The 24,665-nt window shown below is 36.9% G+C and overlaps 2 protein-coding genes across 2 annotated transcripts in view; one reads left to right on the top strand and one right to left on the bottom strand.

The window, feature by feature from the left end:
• Positions 1–1,436: 1,436 nt before the first annotated feature.
• LOC121735577 lies at positions 1,437–15,710 on the bottom strand. The gene is made up of 14 exons (XM_042126432.1): positions 15,609–15,710; positions 15,418–15,499; positions 15,221–15,308; positions 14,921–15,023; positions 14,622–14,703; positions 13,956–14,052; positions 13,270–13,477; positions 11,914–11,995; positions 9,342–9,432; positions 8,626–8,731; positions 7,970–8,063; positions 6,069–6,165; positions 3,463–3,795; positions 1,437–2,965 (listed from the first exon to the last, which is right to left on the bottom strand). The coding sequence occupies exons 1-14, from the start codon at positions 15,628–15,630 to the stop codon at positions 2,291–2,293; spliced, it is 2,160 nt and encodes a 719-aa protein (XP_041982366.1). The 5' UTR covers positions 15,631–15,710; the 3' UTR covers positions 1,437–2,290.
• A 1,622-nt stretch (positions 15,711–17,332) lies between these two features.
• LOC121735611 (DNA-directed RNA polymerase, mitochondrial) overlaps positions 17,333–24,665 on the top strand; it is a 34,438-nt gene continuing 27,105 nt past the window's right edge. Inside the window, exons 1-8 of the mRNA XM_042126477.1 lie at positions 17,333–17,602; positions 17,704–17,814; positions 17,886–18,426; positions 18,632–18,763; positions 19,602–19,776; positions 20,992–21,102; positions 21,821–21,982; positions 22,415–22,744. Of these exons, the coding sequence (XP_041982411.1) occupies positions 17,452–17,602; positions 17,704–17,814; positions 17,886–18,426; positions 18,632–18,763; positions 19,602–19,776; positions 20,992–21,102; positions 21,821–21,982; positions 22,415–22,744 (1,713 nt within the window). The 5' untranslated portion in view covers positions 17,333–17,451. The remainder of the gene's footprint in view (positions 17,603–17,703; positions 17,815–17,885; positions 18,427–18,631; positions 18,764–19,601; positions 19,777–20,991; positions 21,103–21,820; positions 21,983–22,414; positions 22,745–24,665) is intronic.

Below are 24,665 nucleotides of genomic sequence, written 5' to 3'. Positions count from 1 at the left end.
TATAGCAAAATACTTGAGTCGAGAAAAAACCGTCTTAACAGAATGTAGAGTTTTGAATCAAAAATTGTAATTAATAATATTTGAAACTAGTGTACGCCCCTGTCAGTCGCAGGTAGGTACATACATTTATTATTCAGCTTTATAATAATACTAGAAGTTCCGCGCGGCTTCGCCCGCGTAATTAATTATAGATACTTCAGACAAATTAGTCCACAAAAAATAACCTATAATCCTTCACGTGTTCTATACTTCTTATCTGTGACAAAATATAACATAAAAATCGCTCCAGTAGTTCGTGAAATAAGCTTTTTCAAATAATTTCCCCCGTTTATCCACATTTTCCTTTATTTCTTCGCTCCTATTAGTCTTAGCGTGATAAAATATAGCATATAGCCTACCTCGATAAATGGGCTATCTAACACTGAAATAATTTTTTAAATCGGACCAGTAGTTCCTGAGATTAGCGCGTTCAAACAAACAAACAAACAAACAAAATCTTCTGCTTTATAATGTTAGTAAGTATAGATTAATAATATTATAAAATAGATAATATGTGAAAGCCTATTAAGTATAAGTTAAAACGATATTAAAGGGAACCATAAATTATTGTGATCTTCATAGCAGCCAGATAGTCGTTAAAATTGATAGTAAAATATTCAATTACTGCCTTTCAGACGTCGTTATATCCGGTTCGGCATTATAAAAGGGTTTTATTGTACATCTTGTGTGCTAGCTTACAGGGTTATACCCAAAGACCTTTAAACCTATAATGGTTAATGGTTATACTAATGAGCAGTGTGTGTGGCTCATTTACTACCTGATTATTATTATAACGTACCTACTGGACAGAAACAATAATGTTTACCTACATTGATAAACTTCAGCACTGGAATGAGAATCTAGTGACGCGGGTGGCTGGCTCTCGCTACTGTATAATGTAAACCAACCATATGTCTATATTTTTTTACATTTTAGGAGACACTTACGTTCACAAATACAAGTTGAGTATTTTGTGTACAGAGTCAGGACGTTGATCCGACGATTTCGGTTATGCTAACAGTTAACAGATAAACGAGAAACGCTATCTACACGGTAATTAGCGTTGACGACGAATAACAGGGCGTTCAGACATATTAATAGCGCTTGAGAGTTCTTATTACCTAGGTAGGGAGTGATCTTTCAACCTTATGTCGTCGGTATAGACGTGCTCTTAGAGCAGTAATACTCAACCTTTTTTTTGATACGGACCACAAACACGTTTTAGGGTGAAAAAATAACGTCCTTCAAAATAGAGTTAAATATGAATTTTATACAAATTCTGACTGTTACAGTTTTGTGCCCCGGTTCGCCATTTGGACTGTATTTTCCTGGATAGCCAGAAAATCTCTCATCCGGTAAAATTTTGTGGTAATACGGTGGAACAAAACAAATCAAAATAAGTCATACTCGATAAAGACCTTTAATAAACATTCCAATTGATAACAAGGCCAAGTACAAACAAAATAACAAAATACTTTAGATTCATCACTTCTATCTTATTTGTATTTAAATTAATGCACAAATTGTTCAATTGATGAAGACGTTTTGTCTTGAAGAATCAGCACTTGACTATATCAAAGCCTGTTCACAATCGACTACGTGCGTACTGCGTGCGTAGTGCGTACACTACGCATGATTCACGGAGGACAATTATATTTCATCTCCTATTCTATTCTCTCCTGGCTGATGCAGGCATTATTCGTATTCTTCGAAAGATGGAGAGACGCAGTGCCGAATTTATATTAAGTGTAGCCCACTTTATTTCCGCTGGCTCTCGTATGAAATCTGCCGACCCTAGGCCGCGGCCTATACGGCCTATATACAAATCCGGGCCTGGCGAGATGGGGTCGGTTTCTGTGGTTCGTAGCCTAACTTTGGATGCGTCTGGAATGTTAGCAAGATACCCTTAAGGCAACTTAAAGCTTCCTTCGATAGTCTCCGAGTATATCCATAAGAGTTGATGATGTCTTGCCTTCTCTTTTGTGTTAAGACTGATGAAACACAGGCAGCATTTCAAACCTGGCAGTTGCATCCATTTTATGTTATTTGTGTTTAATGTTATTAAACACAAATAACATAAAATGGATGCAATGCATTTCGATCATTTAAGCTAAACATGACTGATTATCCTATTCAGCGTTTCAATTCGATATAGATCATAGATCTAAGCTTAACTTGACTATCATCTGAAATATCACTAACCTCACACTCATTTAGTCATATTTCAGGTAACCATCAAGTCAGTGTGCCGTCACTGCTTGACGTTTTTGTGCACTATTCTTTTATGTCGACTGACGCAACCCGCAGTCCTAAACGTTTTGCCGCACTCCGAGCAACTGAATGGTCTTTCATCCGTGTGCATTCTTGTATGAACCTTCAATATATCCATCGTATTGAACCTCTTCCCGCAAGTTTCGCAGCTGTATTTCCTCTCGTTCGCGTGGTAAACAAAATGGCGTCGATACGACGCCATAATGTGGAAGGTCTTCCCGCAAACTTCGCAAGTCTTCTTCGGCGTGGGGTTGTGGACGGCTTTATGCACGACCAAACCGCTCTTGAACTTGAATTTCTTTTGGCAGACGTCGCAGGAGTAGACTTTATCGCTGGCGTGGGTGTCCAAATGGCCGAGGAGATTCTTGGTGTGTTTTCCGCAGACTTCGCATACCTTCCAGTACTCGTATTTGGGTCGGCGCACTTTTTTTCTTCTTGGCTTCTCAACTTTGATCGGTTGGGTTTGGTGATCGTCGTAGTCATCGATATCCGGTGTGTGGAGTTCGTGGGTGTCGTGTTTGATCTCCGTCTTGATGCTGGTGTCGCGCAGATGTTTGTCGACGTCCTGGCATTTCCGTCGGAACTTGTAAGCTGCGTCGAGCTCCTTGAGGCAGGTAAGACATATCTGCGATGGTAACGAGTCGCCCCGCTCCACCTGTGAAGAAAAAATATATTGAGACTTACTTATAGTCTGTCAAAAAGTGAAGAAATTAAAAAGTGGCAACATCGTAGTGATCCTTTTTTCTTAGATTGATTTGAAAGGGATGTTGACACTTTTTAATTTCTTCACTTTTTTGACAGACTTATACATTGTATCCAGAAATATCTTCGTACTAATATTTAAACTACTCAAATAGATTGCTATATGAATAGCTGTTTCTGTAATATTGTTTTGAATCCTCTATTTGTCTGCAGGCTTAGAATGTCTACCGTAGAAATTCTAAAGACTAGAATTACAGACACAGAGTAAATACAGACAAACTGACGAGTTTATTTTTCAATGTCTCACTTCTATTCTACCTTCACAAGAAATTCTCTTCGGCCATTCTAAGCGTGATATGTTAGAAAAGTAACAGAAAATGACCCTAAATGATTATTCAGCTTAAAAACATTTCCATAGTATTTTTGCAAAAGAAATGTTCAAATACCCACCTCAATACCGCCGACAACCTTCAACTTAATCGCGAGATCCACTCCATCATCATCTCTCTCGTCGAATATACTGACGCAACCCTCCTCGCTCGAGCAGGCCCGGCACAGGCTCGGCTCGTGTTTCGGTCTCACTGTAGAGTGAGTAGACCACTTCTCCTTAAGATCTAGAAGCTTCATATCGTCATCATTATCAACCCCATCGAAGTCGTCGTCCAAGTATTCCTCTCTCATCGGTTTTCGTGGTATAACTCGAGTCTGCATGTATTTGGACATAGCATCGAAGTACGGCCATTGCTCGTTCAGTATACCCTTGTTTGCGAATTTTAGTTTCCACTGCAACAAAATGTGTAATTTATTACAGATAAAAGTTACTTTCATTGCTAATGCTTGCCTTCCTTTAACTCATTTAAATCCTTACTCGCTACGAATAATAAAAAACTAAGGAAATGTAACTCACATACTTCAATCGTTTTGAATTTGGTTCTCAAGGTTCTTTTTTTTTATGAAATAAGGGGGCAAACGAGCAAACGGGTCACCTGATGGAAAGCAACTTCCGTCGCCCATGGACACTCGCAGCATCAGAAGAGCTGCAGGTGCGTTGCCGGCCTTCTAAGGGGTAATAGGGGAGGGTAGGGAAGGGAATAGGGGAGGGTACGGAAGGGAATAGGGGTGGGTACGGAAGGGAATAGGGCAGGGTAGGGAAAGGATTGGGCCTCCGGTAAACTCACTTACTCGGCGAAACACAGCGGAAGCGCTGTTTCACGCCGGTTTTCTGTGAGGACCTGGTATCTCTCCGGTCGAGCCGGCCCATTCGTGCCGAAGCATGGCTTTCCCACGTCAAAAACGGTCAACGGTTCTTTTCGCACACTAAAATAATATGGCAATAGCAACGAAACACTACATTCAAATTGACATAATAAAGCCGTTGACAATAATAATTGTCACTTTTATAATTACACAAAATTCTTGCATGTATTCGGGTCTCTTTTTGAATAAGTATGCATGTATTCGGGTCTCTTTTTGAATAAGTATGCATGTATTCGGGTCACATTTTGTAGAAACGAAACAATTTTTTTGACACAGTTACTGTTCCGTAGTTTTTATTATTCGTAGCTTACTAGTATTATAAAAAGTATGTCTGTCTGTCCGTTGTCTCTTAACGCTTAAACGTTGAAATTTGGCATGGAGATACTTTGAAACACGATTGAGACTGCTAAAACCTTTTAAAAAACCTCTAACCTACATCCAAGTTTGTTCAAGACAAATTAATTCAAATACTATTATCACGAATCACGACACAAACAATAACTACAATTTAGTTTTACGAAGAAAGCACATTTATTGTGTTACGCAAATAAAAAAATAACAATATTATGCGGCCAGATAAATATTATGTAGAGATAATGACGAGCAGCGCCCAGGTCAACGCCTCGCTTCCTCGTCAACAACACTATAACTGGAGGGTAAGCAGATGCAATCAATACTTTATACTAATATTATAAATGCGTATCTGTATGTCTGTCTTACCTTACCTTTCACAACCGCTGAACCGATTTTGCTGATATTTGGTATAGAGATATTATGTCATTGACTCCCTTGAAAAGACGTAGGTAACTTTATATCCCGACGGGCGACATCTAGTTATGAATATTACTTATTAGTACCTATGTATGTTTATTACCACATGATACATTACATTTTGAAAATCCAAAACAATCCGTACTTAATATTTTAAATAGTACGAAATTGAGTCTATTGGTCAGTTTGTTTCCTCTTCTTGCTTAACCCGCTGAACCATTTTTTCTGAAATTTGGTATAGCACTAAAGCTCTGGTTTCCTCCAAAAGCGGCGCCGTCATGCTGCGGCCGCAATAAAGCGGTGAATGACGTCACCAGAACGTTGTCCATGTAAGCAATATGGCGCAGTTTCCTAGAGAACGGCGGGGCTAAAATGGTCACATTTAGCAATTTCTCTCAATCAATTCAGCAAATGAATTGTCAAAACTGACAAATGTCAAATCAGTACAAAAATACAGAAATGAATTGCAAGCAGAGTTGCATTTTTCGATTTTAGAAAAATGAATCATATTATGATTCATATCATGATTCTAAAAAGCGACCATTTTAGAACCGCGGTAATTGACACCGTTCTCTAGGAAACCGCGCCATACCGGCCACATAGACAATGTTCTAGTGACGGCATGCACCGCTGCATCACGACCGCCACACGACGGCACCGCTCTTGGAGAAAACCAGATCTTAAGGGTGGGTTGCACTAACTTACTTTAACTATAACTTTAACCGTAACAAAATGTCAAATGAACTGTCAAATCCCTAGTAAAAATCCATAATGGACGTCATATTTGACGATAACCATAACTATAACCCTCTGGTGCAAAGCGAAAAAGGTTTGTATTCGTATAATGATCAATGAGCTAATATTACGTTTGTTTCTTTCACTTGCATTCGAAAATATTGCTTTGGCGCTCTTATAGAAGATGTGGAAACGAGATAGCAACATATTGAAGTGAAAGAGACAAGTAAACTTCTAAAAAAATTGCCGAATTTCTCTTTTATCTGTGTCTCAAGTTTAGTTTAAGAACTTACCTTGTACGTTTTTATGAGGTGTATCCAGATCTCCTCCAAGTCTAGCAAGCTGTGGTCTAACGGAATGCCGACTGTCCGAAGTTTCTTCTCTACATCTCTGAAAATATATTCAAATTTGTATTTTCTTATCTTTTAATATATAAAAAAAACGCTATCTAATCGGCAAGTCTCCATTGAGAGGTCACACATAGATAATTTTATTACTTAGAGTAAGTACTATGAAAGAAGTTGATTCCTAGGTAGATGGGGGACCTACGTAGTTTGGTCGCGTTGCGTCAAACCCAGCCGATAGATCACAATTAACATTTAGACTAACACGAGTCGGCGCATGACTACCGAAAACTATTCCACCTTAATTTTTTTATGCGATCCTCTTCAAATTGCCCTCTGATATAAATGCATGTTGCCAGGGCGCAACCCGGTGCCATATTGTTTAAACAAACATTGTTTAAACAATTGCAAGGAATTGTTATTTTTCAACCGAACAATTTTTTTAAATATTTTTTATTGAAATAGCAATAAAAAAGGTCCTATGACTTTTTGAAGAGGATCGCATAGAAAAATTGAGGTGGAATAGTTTTCGGTACTCATGCGCCGACTCGTCCTAGTCTAATTGAATTGACATGAACTGACCAAATGACGTTGGTCTGTCAACTGCCTAGGAATCCATTTCCTCGATGGTACAGTTATTTTCTTGTAAATAAAAACTAGCTTCAAGTTTCTATTCCAAGCATTAGTGTCTCTAGCAAAAAAATGAGGAACACAAAAACTCAACTGTAATAAATTTCATCAAAAGTTAAAATGGAGCATAATATATATTTTTTTCTTTTTTTCTTTCTTTGATATAGAAACCACTGCATTAATCTAATATAATATTGCAGCATCTTTTGTAGTGCAGAATAGATTTCTAAGAATCATCTTATATTACGTGTGGGGGAGATTGGTGTCAGTCTATTGTGAGCTAGATGTGGTCCAATTTAAGTGAATAGCCAAAATATAATAAATTTTGTTCTACACGATAGACTGACAGTAATGCCTAGTTTTTTTATATTTTGATAGGAGTTAACCTATACGCTTTAAAATATTGGCTAACTTAAAACATTTACCCGTCGGCCGTCAACAACATTTATTTTGTGAAAAGATACTCCTTTAATAAAAAACTTCATAAACTGGGCTCGAGTTGAGTGAAAAGGGATGTCTGTTATTTTTAATACCTAGCCCACATTATTTTAGTGTCAACAATAAATTAGTACACTTGAACAAAAAATCGTCTCTGACTAGTGCTTCAATCCTATGCCTACGATTGGAGATATAACTTTAATTAAAATATGAAGATTTTGACATATTCTCTATACAGGGTGTAATAAAACTACGCGATAATACCTTAGGGTGTGTATTTGTTCCTTGTAGAAAGTTCACTGTGAAAGTTGCAGCGCTGAAAGACCTTTTTTTTTGTTATTTGTATGGCAAGCGCCCCAGCGTCATGAGTTTCCCCATATGAAAGTAAAAAAAGTTCTTTCAGCGCTGCTCTTTCACAGTGAACTCTATATAAGGGACACATACAAACCCTTTTTCTTATGCGCAAGGGAAACCCATCATGGGTGCCCCGGGTTGGGGATGTGCCTCAGTTAGCTGAAGCACCCCGGGGGTATGTGATACTCTTACTCACTAAAACCACCTGCGGTTCGCCTTCAGCCGTATAAAGAAGGGATGTCCCGGATCTAACAAACACAGGACTCCCTCCACGACCGGCCGATCTACCTCAGAAGGGACCGGACTTCCACCAAAGACACATACAAACCCTAAAGTATCATCACTTAGTTTTGTTACACCTTGTATAATTTTTCGTTAGTAAGTGCGTCCGTAAGCGTAAAAGTCGGTTAAAATACAATGTAACTGACCGCCAAGCGCTGTGCCGCTCCTTGCCTTCCGCCTGAAACAGGTGGTCGAGCTCCGCGCGCGCGCTGATCACGTTCAGCACCCACTCCTCCTGCCCTGAGAGAACAACAGGGCGATTATGCGACAGCAATGCAACAGGCGTTCGACAGCAGATATATCAACGCACAGCCCAAACCACTCGACGGATCGGGCTGAAATTTGGCATGCAGGTAGATGTTATGACGTAGGCATCCGCTAAAAAAGGATTTTGATAAATTCCACCTCCAAGGGGTTAAAATAGGAAATTAAAGATTGTATATAATATTTTTAATTAACGCGGGCGAAGCGGCGGGCAAAAGCTAGATACATAATAAATTCGCCTGTTGTATCGCTGTCGCAAGATATATTATTGCCCTTTGGTATAATACAGGCAGTTTACAGTATTTGTATTTTGTAGTACCTCTGATCGATCAAAGAGTTCGAAGGTATGATAACAGCGTTGGAGCAAAAAATATATTGCTCCGTTGCATTGCGGTGTATGTGGGCATATTAGACAACATATTTATTATAACATATACAGCTATAACAATTATTTTATACGGCACCCTGAGCGATCGCCTAGCGTCGCGGCCTGGCCACCGCGGCTTGGCCACTAGTGCGCGCCCGCGCTAATACTTACAGTGTTTAAGAGGGTTGAGACTGAGTGTGCCGTCTCCGAGGTGCAGTTCGAACAGTCGGTAGTACACCCACGACCGGTTACCGCTAGCCACTGCCTTCTGGTAGTCCTGAGAAAACAGAATATACAGGGTGTAATTAGACTAATTATTAGTAATTTTTTAGAGTGTGTCGGTGTCCCTTGACCCCTTGTATAGAGTTAATTGTAAAAGTAGTTTCCGGCAAAAGAATACAGACTATGGTACAGACATCTTTGTTTCTATGAGAGACGCCCCAGCCCCCAACGTCATGAATCTGTCCGCACAAAAATTAAAAAAAAGGATCTCTTTCAGTCTTTCAATCTCTGCAGCAACAGCTGCATGCTATGCGTATGCTATGTGTATACACACCCTAAAGTATTATCATTTAGTTTTGTTACACCTTTATTTTGGTAATATAATATATTTCGTTACACACCACGGGAATACAAGGCTGTTCAGCGTGTGGTTCAGCCCACTGACCTCCATTATACAAGTACGTATACTTGTATAATGGAGGTCAGGGGTTTAGCCACTCAAAACTATCGTCGCTTGAAACTGACTATCAATGTTTGGGCAAAAGCTTTCAATAGCAAAATGCCTCCTCACTCGCGCTGTACAAAGTTTTTTTTTTCAAGTTTTTTTTTTACCTAAGATTTATGAATAGGAATTTTATTAATATTACTGATACTGATGGACTTACCGCAAATGTCCACGCCCACTTCTTCCTTAGGTCTCGACTTGTTAACGTTTCAGGGAATCCATATTCCTCAATCATGATGTTGCGCAGTTTGCTAAAAAAACATTTGACTTAAAAATAATATTGAATGGACAAAAAGGATCAGCGTTTTGGATTAACTTTAAAAAATCCCTTTTTGACTGGACCGATTGCATTGTCGCAACCGTATGCAGTAGCGGTTAGGAGACCGCCCAGGGCATTGGTAAAATGGGACACTGAAAGGGGTGCGGCGCCCCTTTTTGCTTGTGGGGAATTCTAGCCTAGGGCGCTCGTAGTGCTAAAGCCGGCGCTGACAGTATGCTACATAGCTAGAGTCTGGCCAACGAGAGCTGAACCCAGCGAACCGCAGCAAATTCAAAAATTATTTATAACTAGCTGTCCCGGTGAACTTCGTGTCACTTTAAAGCCTTCCCTGGACTTCTACGAATATTTTAAGACTAAAAGCAGCCCAATCCGTTCAGCCGTTTTCGAGTTTTAGCGCGACTAACACATTTGAAAATCCATTTTTATATATAAGAAGAAGATAGATATGGTATCACATAATGTAGTAGGAAAAAAAATGAATTTGATCATTTTAAGAATAAGAATACTTTTATTTTCAGCATCACACGAAACATCATATAATAATTAAACAATATTCAATGGTACAGTATTTTCTGCTGATGCAAGATTTTACGAGCGAGTTGCGAGTTGCGAGCGCCATTTAGTACAGTATAGGTCAAAGCATGGGCGTACCCAGGTTCTGGGCCAGGGGGGGGGGGGTGCAAATTACCTAGGTTCTGGGCCAGGGGGGGGGGGGGGGGCAAATTACGCAGATTCTGGGCCAGGGGGGGGCAAATCAGATTTTTTATAAGGTCGGTGTTTATCCATACTAATATTATAAATGCGAAAGTATCTCTGTCTGTCTGTCTGTCTGTCTGTCTGTCTATCTGTCTGTCTTGCTTTCACGCCAAAACTACTGAACCGATTGCAATGAAATTTTGTACACAGTTATTCTAGAGTCTGAGAAAGGACATAGGCTACATTTTGATGTGGGAAAATATCTTATTTCCATGAAAATATCGATGAAAATGAATTCGCATTGCGCGTGGCCAGCGCTCATCCCGGGGGTCCTGGGTTCGAGTCCCGCAGGCGGAACAAAAAGTTTTCAATGTCCCTGGGTCTTGGATGTGTATTAAAATAAAATTTCAAAAATCTTAAACATATTTTATGTATAATATTATAAAAAATCCAGAAATATATCGATGCAATGAACATTTTAGTTCTAATACGATTCAGCAGATGGCGTTTTATTTTTTACTTTATTGTAACAGAGAACTAATCATACTTATTAGTTAGTATGTTTTTGTTTATAGTTTTTAATACGTTAGAATATTATCTATACTAATATTATAAATGCGAAAGTATCTCTATCTGTCTGTCTGTCTCGCTTTTACGCCAAAACTACTGAACCAATAGTAATGAAATTTTGTACACAGATAGTCTAAAGTCTGAGAAAGGACATAGGCTACTTTTAACTGGAAAAAGGGGTTGTAAGGGGGTGAAAATGCGTAAATTTGGTAAAATTAACTTAGTTCCAAAAACTTAAAACAGATGGCGCCAAGAGTCCCCTAGATCGCGCTATTGCTTGCTCATGCGTATTTCTATAAGAGGTGGTACCATGTTGAGGTAGTTTTACGATTCTTTTGATTGTTATATACGTTAATATTAACTAATAACTCACCTACCAACTTAGATATCAAATTCAAAAACAACAGCGCCAAAACTACTGAACCGATTGTAATGAAATTTTGTACACAGATAGTCTAAAGCCTGAGAAAGGACATAGTCTACTGCTTACTGGAAAAAGGGGTTGTAAGGGGATGTTTATGCGTAAATTTGTTCAAATTAAGTTAATTCCAAAAACTGGAACAGATGGCGCCAAGAGTCGCCTAGATCGCGCTATCGCTTGCTCATATGTATTTCTATAAGAGGTGGTACCATGTTAAATTAATATTTCGATTGTTAGACATGTTATTAATTAACTCACGTACCAACATAGATATGAGAAACAACAGTCTACCAATAATAAATACTAAATAGTTTATGGGTATTGACCATTGGGTAAAGCTAAAGTTGTGTAATGCATTATGCAGCTAAGTTGTGTAGCGCTAAATAAGCTTTAGGTATAAAAAAGTTTAATTTAAAAAAAAAACATTATGTGCACACTACACGGCTGTTTTGGGTATTTTGATTTAAGGGGTACCAGGGTTTTAAAAAGCTTTTGACACCAATTTTATTGACACCGCGCGCTATAAACTGAAGTCCACGCGGACGAAGTCGCGGGCAACAGCTAGTAAAGAATAAAAAATTAATAATTTTTAGTTGTAAAAATATTGTATTGCAAACAAATGGCAAAAATTCGTTTTATTATTTTTATAGATGAAAGTACTAGATAATATACTTAGTAGGGACTGCCCCCCCCCCCCCCCCCCCCGCCCCGAGTGCGGCCATAAGCCATACAACTATAATGCATAGTTCAAAAGAGCCAACTTACTTCCACGCCCATTTCCGTTGTCTGAACAGCCAGTCCTGCTGCAGCCGGATTTGGATAAACGATTCTGTTATGTTCTTTGACCCTGCAATATTATCATTGAATATACCGGTGCAATAATTAAACCTTCCGGCCAAATTTTTTTAGGAGAGTCCATTTAACCAAAAAAAAATAGCGCGTTGGTAGCTCAAGCCGGGGGTCGCGGGTTCGAATCCCGCAGACGGAACAAAAAAGTTTTCAATGTTCCTGGGTCATGGATGTGTATTAAATATGTGTATCATGTAATAAAAATCTTAAATATATGTATAGTATAAAAAGTATTAAATATATTTCCGTTGTCTGGTACCCATAACACAAGTCCTTCAGGTACTCACCACGGGGCCATACTGACGTGGTGTGAAGCGTCCATAAATTATTATTAATATTATTATATTTTAGTACTGAGTGATTATAAAAGAAAAATACGTGTATTTTTATTTTTAATATATCAAAAGGCCGGAAGGTTTATTTGCACCCTGTATAATGTTGACGTAGTGTTACCACAGTAATAAAAAGATCTACTGTGTATACTGAATACTGATACATATTATGCAATGTTATACATATAGTTGTGGAGGGGAAGAGGATGGGAAGAGGGGATTCGGGACAAGCTCGAGCGTGTCAGATTAAGCTTGTATAGGCTTCCGACATGTCTATAGTTATCATGGTATAGAAATCAGATTTCTCAGGTGGTGAGTTAATTTTTTTTTTATATTGTAATGTCATCGGATCTGTCAGATTAAGATAGGGGATGTTTAGTATGCCCCAAAAAAGCTTCCATATAAAACACTGAGGATCAAAGGTTAGTTAAGCCTGTAGAGACATTTTAAAATATAAAAAATAAAGCTTCATATTTTCCTAACTAGGCTTCGCAGATATTTTATTTTGCACTAAACTAAATAATTTAGTCCTTGTTGTCTAAAATATATTTATAATTTACCTAAATAAGCAATTTTCTGAATATATTTTCTTTTTCAAAACTTTAAAATGGCTGCAGTTTCTGAGCCCATCGGTAAAATAAAAAATGCTCTTATTATTTTTTATCAGCTTTACCAAATGTAAAAAACCTACTAGGTCTCCATGACGGTCGACTCTCGAGTGACTACACAAATAGCACCCTCCCCTCCCCTACTATATAAAATGTCCTTGCTTTGAAGGCACAAAAGTCACCTGACAAAGACAAAAAATATTATTAAGTACAAATAGATGTGCAATTGAAGATGCTAAAATAGGAAAAGCCTACATATTCAGTTGTAATTTGATATGAATATAGATTTAGGTGTTTACGTTAACTAAGTACAAAATTAAGTAGGTACTTACATTGAAACTCACTGCCTTCTTCACTATCCAACTCTGTTTTTCTTTTGCTCAATAATTTAGATTTTATGTTACTAAGGTCCATACAAGAATCATTTTCTAGTCTGTCCAAGTAGTCCTTTTCGTATTTTCTGAAGTATTCCAACATGGTGTCATACAGGGGCCACTCGCTAGAATCCTCACCCCTTTTTAACTTTAAACGGTGCTTCCTCTAAACATAGAAAATGTCATATTTACATTAAATAGACTACATAAGAGTCTAAGGTTATTTATGTTTGTAAATACAAATCACGTTAAGACTAATAGGAGGAGAAAAAACGGGGGAAATTATTTGAAATTGCTTATTATCTTTGGAACTACTGGAGCAATTTTTATGTTATTTGCCACATATGAAGAATAGATCACTTGAAGGACACAAAGAAACATAGGCAATTTTTTTTGCGGAAAAAATGTACGGTTTCGGTTCGGTTAAATTACGCGGGCGAAGCCGAGCGGAACATTTAGTACTGAACTAATAGTCTTAATAGTAAAAGATGTTTAAATATCAAAACAATATATTATATTAGCAAATATAAGAAAATATATGATTAAAAAAATAGCTTTATAAATATAAAATATAATAAAAAAATTGCTATGATTTCAAGCAACAAAGTAGAAAAGTATTCTCTATCCTAAAGCATTTTACTTACATTAAAAGTTGTCTTAATATACTGCCACAATTCCTTAATATCTTGTATGCAACAGTCTATGGGTAAGTCCTGACACCTTAGAGCACTTTCCACCACTCTGAAAAATGCATTCACTAATAGCGTTTTCGGCGTCTAGAACTGCCCCGGGGCAGGGCAGGCAGGGCGGGCCGAACGGATACGAAAATAGCCGAACTCACCGAAGTTTAAATGAAACTACGTATTGCACTAGTACTAAGTCTATGTGCTTCGTGGATCATCGGTTTTGTTCGGCTATTTCCGTATCCATTCGGCCTGCCCTGCCCTGGGGCAGTTCCAGATGCCGAAATCGCTATTATTCAGTAGTACAGAAAACAATGTTGCTTAAGCTGCTAATGTTGCAAGGATATAACAAAATGTTGATAGCTAAAATTGTTGTTTTAGGATGTTCGCTGCGTTGAGCGTGGGCCCGCCGCGGCTGCCCGTCGCGGGCGCCCGCGCCGTGCGCTCGCCATAGTAATCGTACGACGGCTGACCCGCTCAACGTGCGACGGTTGACACGATTACTATGGCAAGAGCACGGCGCGGGCGCCCGCGACACGACGGGCACACGCTCAACGCAGCGATGCCATGAGCATATTATTATTATACCTTACCATACTCACACTTGCACTATAAAAAACTAATTACCTCCACAAATTGTGAAAATCGATTTTCATTTCCATTGCCTCGGACACACATAAAATAAGCTTAAGTCTCCACTCATTGTCCCCTAAAGTAATACAATAATAATTTAATTACGTAACAAAACTCTAATATAACGGCAAAAATTACAGTAGCACAGGATTTTATAACAAAAGTAGACTGTAACCAAAAGGAAGAAGAATGATTCCCAAATCTTACAACTTAGCAAGTGAAATACTGATCTGTTATTATTGAATGAGGTGTCAATAATTTTGTAAGGCTACTACAAGTTAAAATAAACTTACAAGATTCATATTTATCTAAAACTTTAGTTTTACCAAAATGCTTATCAAACATTTTGTAATATTTCCAATCTTTATTTTTGGCCCTTTTTGCTGTTCTATATGCCTGAAAGGAGAGGGATGAATATAAAATAAAATTATAATAGAAATGTTGTACACATAGTAGTGATAATAAGGGGCACCAATTTTTTCACTGCCTGCACTCTGCGCACCAAAGAAATCTCGCCCAGGGCGTTGGTAGTGCTAAAACCACTGTGTACACGAATGTTGAGATGATAAAATTAAGTATTTAAAAGAACTTACATCATATGTGTATGACCACTTTTTGCGCACATGACTTACAGTCATATCTTCAGGGAAACCATTTTCTTGTAAAATTTTATGAAATTCTCTGTAATATGTAGAAAGTAATGAGAATATAAAACACCGTAGCTTAATGTAATCCGACAGTTAATTAAATGTACTGCTGTATTCAGTACTACAATAACTTTAGAACTCACCCCCAAGGTTGCTTAAGCTTTTTAAATAGCAAATCGTTTTCAAATCTTAATTCAAAAAATCTCCTAGTTAGATCAGGCGTCCCTAAAAGTTATAAGCATGATTTGTATATAATTTACTAACAAAATGCCAATAAACCATAAATGAAAGATTTGTTTACGTACGACATAGGTGAATTTTGGTTATTACTTACAAATAAAGCTTTTATCCTCCATTTGGATGATTGAAAATTGTTTTTCCTATTATTCTCTATATTTTTTTATAAATGATTTTTGGGAAATTCTATTTTCTTACAAAATAAAAGAAAAGAACGTAGGTATTTATTTTCCATTACACTTTGACACATAGTGACAAGTGACATTTTTTTTTTTATAATGGCACTTCGGCTATAACCATGACCAGTGTCGAGTATAATATTATGGCGGGAAAACAATAATTCTTTAATACAATTTTTTCTATATCGTCTGGTCAGTCAGCTCTAAAGTCTAGTCAAAGTCTAAGTATAAAGTCAATACAGTCAAGAAGTCAAGTCGGTCGATTCAGTAAAGTGGTAGACGCTTTACTGAAACTTTCGATGGAGTTTTGGAGGGAACACAAAAGAGCAAGTTTCTGGTTATTACATCACTTTCTTACACTTGTGCACGATGCCGAATATCTAATGGTTAATACCCTACCAATATTGCACATTAAAAACCTAGATATATAACACAATTTTAGGAAAATAATACAAAAACACAACATCACTCTTTCATATTTCAGGCAAAACTCCAAAACTGAGAGTTTTGGTGACACTTCTTCTACATTTTATTGTTGGTGTGGTTTTTATTATTTTTTCCCAAATTGTGTTATTTGGGTTTTTGATGTTCATTATTGGTAAAATATTAGTCATTAAATATCCGTTATCTTGCACAATTGCAGGTAAGATGTTGTCAAAACCAAAATTCCTGTGACATTTGGTGTGAATAACGGTAAATAGGGCTATTTCTTCCGTGAGTTTTAACTAAAACCTCGTTATAATAACTTTATTATCCTATTCATTGGAATATTATTGCATCTTTTTCAAATTTGAATGTATCAAGTTTTACATTTTTTGCCCAGTTTCGTCATTGACTTTTATAAGTTGACGCGGCATAATGGTCTCTACCAAATCAAAATACTGTGGCCGGTCCGCTATTTTATTTTCCGGTTCTCCGAGGTACATAAACTGTCAAAGTGTCGTATTATAGGGATGTCGAAATTGAAAGAAAATATCGATATATCGATACATCGATATTTGAAAAAATATCAATATCGGTCTCGATATATCGCGAAAAAAATGTCGATATATCGGTCATTCGACCAATTTGCTTTTTTTTAATTAATTTATAGTCCGTAAAAAAGTAAAGAAATTTAAAAAAGTTTGTCCTTGGATCGGTACGTTTATATTTTTACTATATTTTTTGTTATTTTTTTATATTTTTACTATATTTTTTGTTATGTGCTAATTTGGTTAATAATTATTAATTAGACAATAAATAAGATTTGTGATAGAATAGAATATAACATGGCTTGATTTTCGACGTTTAATCAACATAGAAATTAGTAGATTTGACGTTTAGTGATGTACTTTTTTACCGAATTTAAAAAATATAAAGTGAAGAAGCTGATCATTTATTTAAAAGATTTTAACCTTAATAGTTCACTTATAACATCTTACTTATCGATATCCTCGACAAATATCAACCGTGTGTCCCATTACTATAGACCGCCATGTTTAGTTCTTGGCAATATGGCGCCGCGCCGGCCACACTTTTTTGTAGTTATGTCGCTTCCATCTGTTTCCTTATTCATTGAGTTTTGTATTCTGTGTTGACAAGTGACGACTGACGAGTGACGTTCCATTTATGACAGTTGACAATTGACATAAGACATTAACAACCTATTTTTCTAACACATTTGCTTGTGATTTTCACGTGCTTTTATAAACAAGAATTTCAGTTTATAGGTGATTTAATTAGACCTTAAAACTGTAATAATATGTAATGTTGTGAAGAAACATGCATCGAATAATATCGGCAAGGAATTTGTCTCAAAATAGTGTAAAATACGGATTACCATTGCCTTCAAGTTTTAGCTTTAGAAATAAAACTACAGTACAACTGAAATGCCAATTTTGTCGCAAAGTTCTTCTAGCTTCTCACGTACCAGGTAAATACTGCAGTAATGGCAAAAAATGAACTTTTACTTATCGTATTTTACAATGTTATTGTAAACATAACCTAAAAATTGTATGTTGCATAACTTTCCAGAGAAGCTTTTAGCGGTACGCCATCAATCTACGAGAACGGCTAACGCTGTAAAATCACAAAAAAAGAAAGCTAGAAACAAAAATTATAAGAAATATGGGGAACTCTTGGCAGGTATGTATGTCTCGACCTCAATTCCTGTTTGCACATCAATTTACAACGTCTAATGTGTATACCTTTTTTAGTAAACGACAGTAGCATGAAAGAAATGAAGGTGTCCATCAGCAAGTTCAGTGCTTCTCAACTTTCAAAGCTAGCATCCAGTTCTGTCTCATTGGGACAGCTGCATCAACTGTCAACGACGCCAAAGACTTCCAACATAGAAGTGGACAAGGAACTACTAAACTCTGTCAGAGAGAAGATACTTAGGAAATCACCAGTAGTCACAAAACACGACGAAAAATGTGCTCTTGTATTCACAAATCACAAAATTGCAACAATAGAGGAAAAGTTAAAGACCAAACAAATTATAGACTCGATAAAGGAGAGCTACTATAGCTTTAGGAAGGCAACATTGTATGATCAAAGATTACAGGATCTGCAGTATGCAATAAACGAAGGTGTAAACCAAGAGTTTGATCTGAACTCCAATTTTAATCCGAATTTAAGTACATCCCATACAACTGCTACGAAAAGTCCTCATGCAATATTTAGGGAGCTATTCATAGATAATAACAATTTAGATAGTTTTGACCATGATTTTATGAACAACCTGTCTAATTTACAGTAAGTAAAAAGCTACAATTTCATTTTTATCTTAGCAACTGCTTTACCTTTCCAAAATAATATTTAACTTTTGCACATTCAAAATTATAATTCCAGCAAAGATTACAAATTATATTGATATGCTTTCTAATCTAATAATCGAATCCTTAATGATTTATGTTATACTACTGCAAAAGTTGTAAATATCTTAATAATTTGTAAACAGAATGCAAGGCTTGGTACATCCATCCATTGACTGTGATGATCCTGGCATGCATGGAGAAATAGATGAAGTTAATCCATTGCTTGATGAGAATTCCAAGGAATCTGAACTTAAAACACTAAATATCAAAAAGGCGTAAGTTTTTCTACTTTTTTAAACAATTAATAATATAATAACATGCTTCACACCACGTCAGTCTGGCCCTGTGCTAAGTACCTAAAGGACTTTAGCTATGGGTACCAGACAACGGAAATGTATTTAATACTTTTATACGATACATGTATTTAAGATTTTTATTATATCATACACATATTTAATACACATCCAGACCCGGGAACATTGAAAACTTTTTGTTCCGTCGGCATGATTCGAACTGGCAACCCCCGGCTTGAGCTACCAACAGCCCACCAACTGAGCCACAGAAGTTGTCAAACTTAAACAATTAGATCTTGACTAGATGAAGGAGGATGAGGAGGAGGAGGATTATAAGGAGTATGAACCAGCAACAAGATAAACCTGTCAGGGTTTTTTGTTGCTGTATATTAAAATGTATCTTTTATATTATTATATTGCTTAATAAAAAAAAAGGACCTTAATTCATTTCAATGAAATTATTATAAATTAATGTATGAACAGACAAACATACTTTCTTAAAATCTAGTTACTTGTGCTAGCTTTCTTTTTCATATTCCTAAATATGTAACCAAAACTATGAGCGAGCCATAGAAATTCCTTAATCAAGTATAAATTTTCTATGAAGGCCGGCAACGCCCCTGCAGCTCTTCTGATGTTGCGAGTGTCCATGGGTGACGGTAGTTGCTTTCCATCAGGTGATCCGTTTGTTCGTTTGCCCACTATATATACACTTATTTAAAAAAAAGTTGTGTCCAGTTCGGTTAACTTCAAAGAGATATTAAATAATGAGACACTAAAAATTACATTATTATGAAAACGAAATTGTCTTTATTTACAGGAAGCAAGCTATCAAAGCAAAGAAGAAGAAGATCCGTGAGAAACGTCGCGTGGTCCAGGAGAAGAGTATGAAGCAGGACATGCGCGACCTGGAGAGGCGTGGCAAGCAGGAGGGGCTGGAGCGGTTGCTGGCCTCGCACCTCCACCTGCTGTGCTCCCTGGATATGGCTGCTGAGGTATGTTCTTGAATTAGAGTTGTTTAACGATGTAAGTGGCGGCCGGAAAGGAAGATCTTGCGACCGAGCGGGATAGCATGCTCGGTTAGACTGAAGCCCACTGACGTCATGACGTTGTATAATATATCTTGTTGTTCTTCGAAACTTCGCAATGCAGGATTGTGAGGCTAATTATTGTGGGTACCGCCACATTTGCCTTCTGTCCATGTTTCCTCACATTAATCGAAAGAGAACACTGATTTCTTAACAGTACTCCACTTCTACTTTCTACTAACATGAAAAATAAATAAGATATTAAATTGCAAATGGCTGATTTATGCAAAACTAGCTGTTGCCCGCGACTTCGTCCGCGTGGACTTCAGTTTATAGCGCGCGATGTCAACAAAATTGGTGTCAAAAGCTTTTATTAAAAAAAACCTGGTACCCCTTAAATCAAAACAGCTGTGCAGTGTGCACATAATATTTCAATTTTTTTAATTAAACTTTATATTTTATACCAAATTTTAAGCTTATTTAGCCCCCCAATTACACATCTTTACCCATAAACTAATTATCATTGATAGGTTTAAGGTTACGTCACTGCATAGATAAAGTACTGATTTATTAAATAACGTAAAAAAGAAATAACAATCGAAAAAAAATCGGAAATTGAATGTAAGATAATACCACTTCTTATAGACAGACTTTTGAGCAAGCGTTAGCGCGATGTACGAGACGCACGGCGCCATCCATTATGAATTTTTGGAACTAACTTAATTTGAACAAATTTACGCATTTTCTCCCCCTTACAACGCTTTTTTCCAGTAAAAAAGTAGCCTATGTCCTTTTTTAGGCTTTAAACTATCTGTATACAAAATTTCATTACAATCGGTTCAGTAGTTTTGGCGTGAAAGCGAGACAGACAGACAGAGATACTTTCGCATTTATAATATTAGTATAGATAACAGTTATCACACACACACAGAATATTTCTATGACAATAAGTCAATGATCTTTAACTTTATCACAAAAGTGTGAATCTAGGTCACAAGACATCTAAAGTAATCTAGGCCAAGCAATTTTTTATCTACCAATATAGCTTTTATAGTTTTATTCTAAATATATTTAAAGTAAATTTTTCTTTTCGGTTATCAATAGCAAATGTTTATTGCATAATTATCTGTAATAAAAATAGATAAATAATAAATCTAGGTAAAATTACGTTTTTATTTACAGGGCCGACAAGTATTACAGTATTACAGACAGAAAAGGTCTAGGGTCCCAGATCATCCTAAAATAGAAGATGTCAGAATATTCAACACTTTATTACATGGCTTTGCTTCTAAGGTAAGAAGTTTAACAATATTATAAGAATTTGCAATTTTTTGATGTACTTACATAACGAGTTAACGACCGGGCTCAGAGACATAATGCTCTTTTATAATTTTGGACGTGGCGGTATTATCGTGGACGTCCGCGGTAAAACAATAGCATAGAGAAATAAAATGTATGGAAAAATATTATATGACGACGCTTTTAAATTTCCGTCGATGATAAATTTTTAACGTGCACGTTAGAGGACATCACGACCGACGGGCGATGTTCAGAAGAGTGTAGACTTCTGAACCGCACAAAACGTCCGCGGTGCGTACAATCAATAGGGCATTTAGCATACCCAATGTTTTATTGTGGAAGTCGGCGTCCACACTCCACAGTTAAACGTGACGCAATCTACATCTCGGAATCGGCTCCAACGATTTTCATGAAATTTTGTATATATAGCGGGTTGTGGGGACGATAAATCGGTCTAGCTAGGAATAATTTTTAGAAAATGTCATTTTATTCGTGTTTTATCGAATACCAAGCAAAGCTCGGTCAAATAGCTAGTTTTATTTAACACTGGTTAAAAGTAACATTTCACTAAATATAATTCGCATAAATTCAATTTAATCTTAATGTAAATAGAAATATTAAGTTCCTGAAAGAATTTCTTCATTGAAAAATAGCATTATGATGTATTGTTGCCATCATATCTAATTATATTTTAATAGAGTCTATTTTACAGGGTCAACTAGAGAGTACAGAAGAGTTGCTGTCCTTTATGTCAGAGGATGGCATACAGCCGAATGCTCAGAGCTACGCCGCGATATTCGAGTGCGTGGAGCGGAGTGATGTGGAAGACAAGATATCAGTATTAAACAATTACTACTCAGAGATGCAGGAAAAGGTACTTGAAACTGAAGTTCTATTAAATTAGTTTTGTTGGGGTGCAACAAACTTATTTCTTAACGATATTTTTTGTAGTCAACTCTGATTTTTTTAAGTCTATCGAAAGTATATTTTATTTAAGGAAATACATTGTTTTTGAGAGAATGTTGCTACCAGGTTCTTAAATCTTAACACAAGTAATGAGAGGGCAAGGCAGTATACTTAATCCATACTATGAAAGTATGTCTGTCTGTCTGGTTGTTACCTCTTCACGCCCAAACCGCTCGACCGATTTTGCTGAAATTATTATGGAGATACTTTGAGTCGCGGGAAAGGTAATAGGATACTTTTTATTCCGGAAAAATGTATGGTCATATGCGATAAAACTATTTTCTGTCATCGGAGTTGCGGGCGTCATCTGGTTTCTTATAATTTTCTTTTGTATTTTCAGGGCATAACTCTTAACGACATTTTCGACAAAAGCAAGTTTCTGTATGATCAACGTGAAGTCATACTCCAAGCCGTCCAACATATAGAACCGAATTTTGAGCCAGTGTACACACTGCCTATACTCGACTACGACTGTCCCCTACTAGAGAACCTAAAGCTGAGTAATAAGGAGAACAGATTGGGTCTATTGCATTCTCCTGCACAGGGTCTTATGACCGTTGAAGACTTGTATAACAAGGGCAAGGAACAGTTGGAAATGGAAATGTCCGGAGAGATCCAAGTACAGAATGTGTCGGTCAAGGGTGAGGAGTCGGAAACAGTTAAAGCTTATGTAAGTGTGTCTCGGAAACTTTATTCTGGTCTATATTACATAATTCTATTAAGCTTTCTATAAAGTAATGTTATGGCCTCTTATAAGAAATATTTTTTATCATCATGTCTATGCCATTATGATGACGACCTCTGTGGCTCAGTTGGTGAGCTGTTGGTAGCTCAAGCCGGGAGTCGCGGGTTCGAATCCCGCCGACGGAACAAAAAGTTTTCAAAGTTCGTGGGTCATGGATGTGTATTAAATATGTATATCATAAAATTAAAATCTTAAATATATGTATAGTACTAGCTGTTGCCCGCGACTTCGTCCGCGTGGACTTCAGTTTATAAAGCGCGATGTCAACAAAATTGGTGTCAAAAGCTTTTATAAAAAAACCCTGGTACCCCTTAAATCAATACAGCTGTCCAGTGTGCACACAATAAGTATTTCATTTTTTATATTAAACTTTATATTTTATGCCAAATTTTAAAGCTTTTTTAGCCCCCAATTACAAAACTTTACCCATAAACTATTTATCATTGATAGGTTTAAGGTTACGTCACTGCACAGATAAAGTACTGAGTTATTTAATACCGTAGAATAAATATAACAATCGAAAAAAATCGAAACTTAAATGTAAGATGATACCACGTCTTATAGAAAGACTTTTGAGCAAACGTCAGCGCGATGTAGAAGACGCACGGCGCCATATATTATGAATTGTTGGAACTAACTTAATTTGAACAAATTTACGCATTTTCACCCCCTTACAACCCCTTTTTCCAGTAAAAAAGTAGCCTATGTCCTTTCTCAGGCTTTAAACTATCTGTATACAAAATTTCATTACAATCGGTTCGGTAGTTTTGGCGTTTGGCGTGAAAGCGAGACTGACAGACAGAGATACTTTCGCATTTATAATATTAGTATAGATTATGTGCACACTGCACAGCTGTTTTGATTAATAAGGGCCGCGCTACACCGGAATGGCAGCGGCGAGGCGAGCACTTTCAGCGCTGCCATTCCGGTGTAGCGCGGCCCTAAGAGGGGTACCACTTACCAGGGTTTTAAAAAGTTTTTAAATTTGACACTAATTTTGTTGACGCGGTGAATGTCCACGCGGATGAAGTCGCGGGCAATAGCTAGTATTATACATAAAATATGTTTAAGATTTTTGAAATTTTATTTTAATACACATCCAAGACCCAGGAACATTCAAAACTTTTTGTTCCGCCTGCGGGACTCGAACCCAGGACCCCCGGGATGAGCGCTGGCCACGCGCAATGCGAAATCATTTTCATCGATATTTTCATGGAAATAAGATATTTTCCCACATCAAAATGTAGCCTATGTCCTTTCTCAGACTCTAGAATAACTGTATACAAAATTTCATTGCAATCGGTTCAGTAGTTTTGGCGTGAAAGCAAGACAGACAGACAGACAGACAGACAGACAGACAGACAGACAGAGATACTTTCGCATTTATAATATTAGTATGGATAAAAGTATTAAATATATTTCCGTTGTCTGGTACAGACTGACGTGGTGTGAAGCGTCCATAGATATTATATTATTATTACACATTGAATTAACTTTAACTAAGCTTAGTAACTGAAGTTCTATTAAATTAGTTCATAGTTATAATTAACTTTGTTGGGGTGCAACAAACTTATTTCTTAACGATATTTTTTGTAGTCAACTCTGATTTTTTTAAGTCTATCGAAAGTATATTTTATTTAAGGAAATACATTGTTTTTGAGAGAATGTTTAAATCTTAACACAAGTATTGAGAGGGCAACACACATTGAATTAACTTTAACTAAGCTTAGTAATTGTTAATATTTTGTATATAGTCAGGGTTCCCGAGATCAAAATCGGTAGAGCTGTTTTGGAGGAGTTCATGCACAAACATGAAGGAGTTCACGCACAAACACTGTGACAGGAG

This window comes from Aricia agestis, chromosome 17 (genome assembly GCF_905147365.1).
Source record: "Aricia agestis chromosome 17, ilAriAges1.1, whole genome shotgun sequence".
Lineage (NCBI taxonomy): Eukaryota > Metazoa > Arthropoda > Insecta > Lepidoptera > Lycaenidae > Aricia > Aricia agestis.
This window is presented reverse-complemented; position numbering and strand designations above follow the sequence as displayed.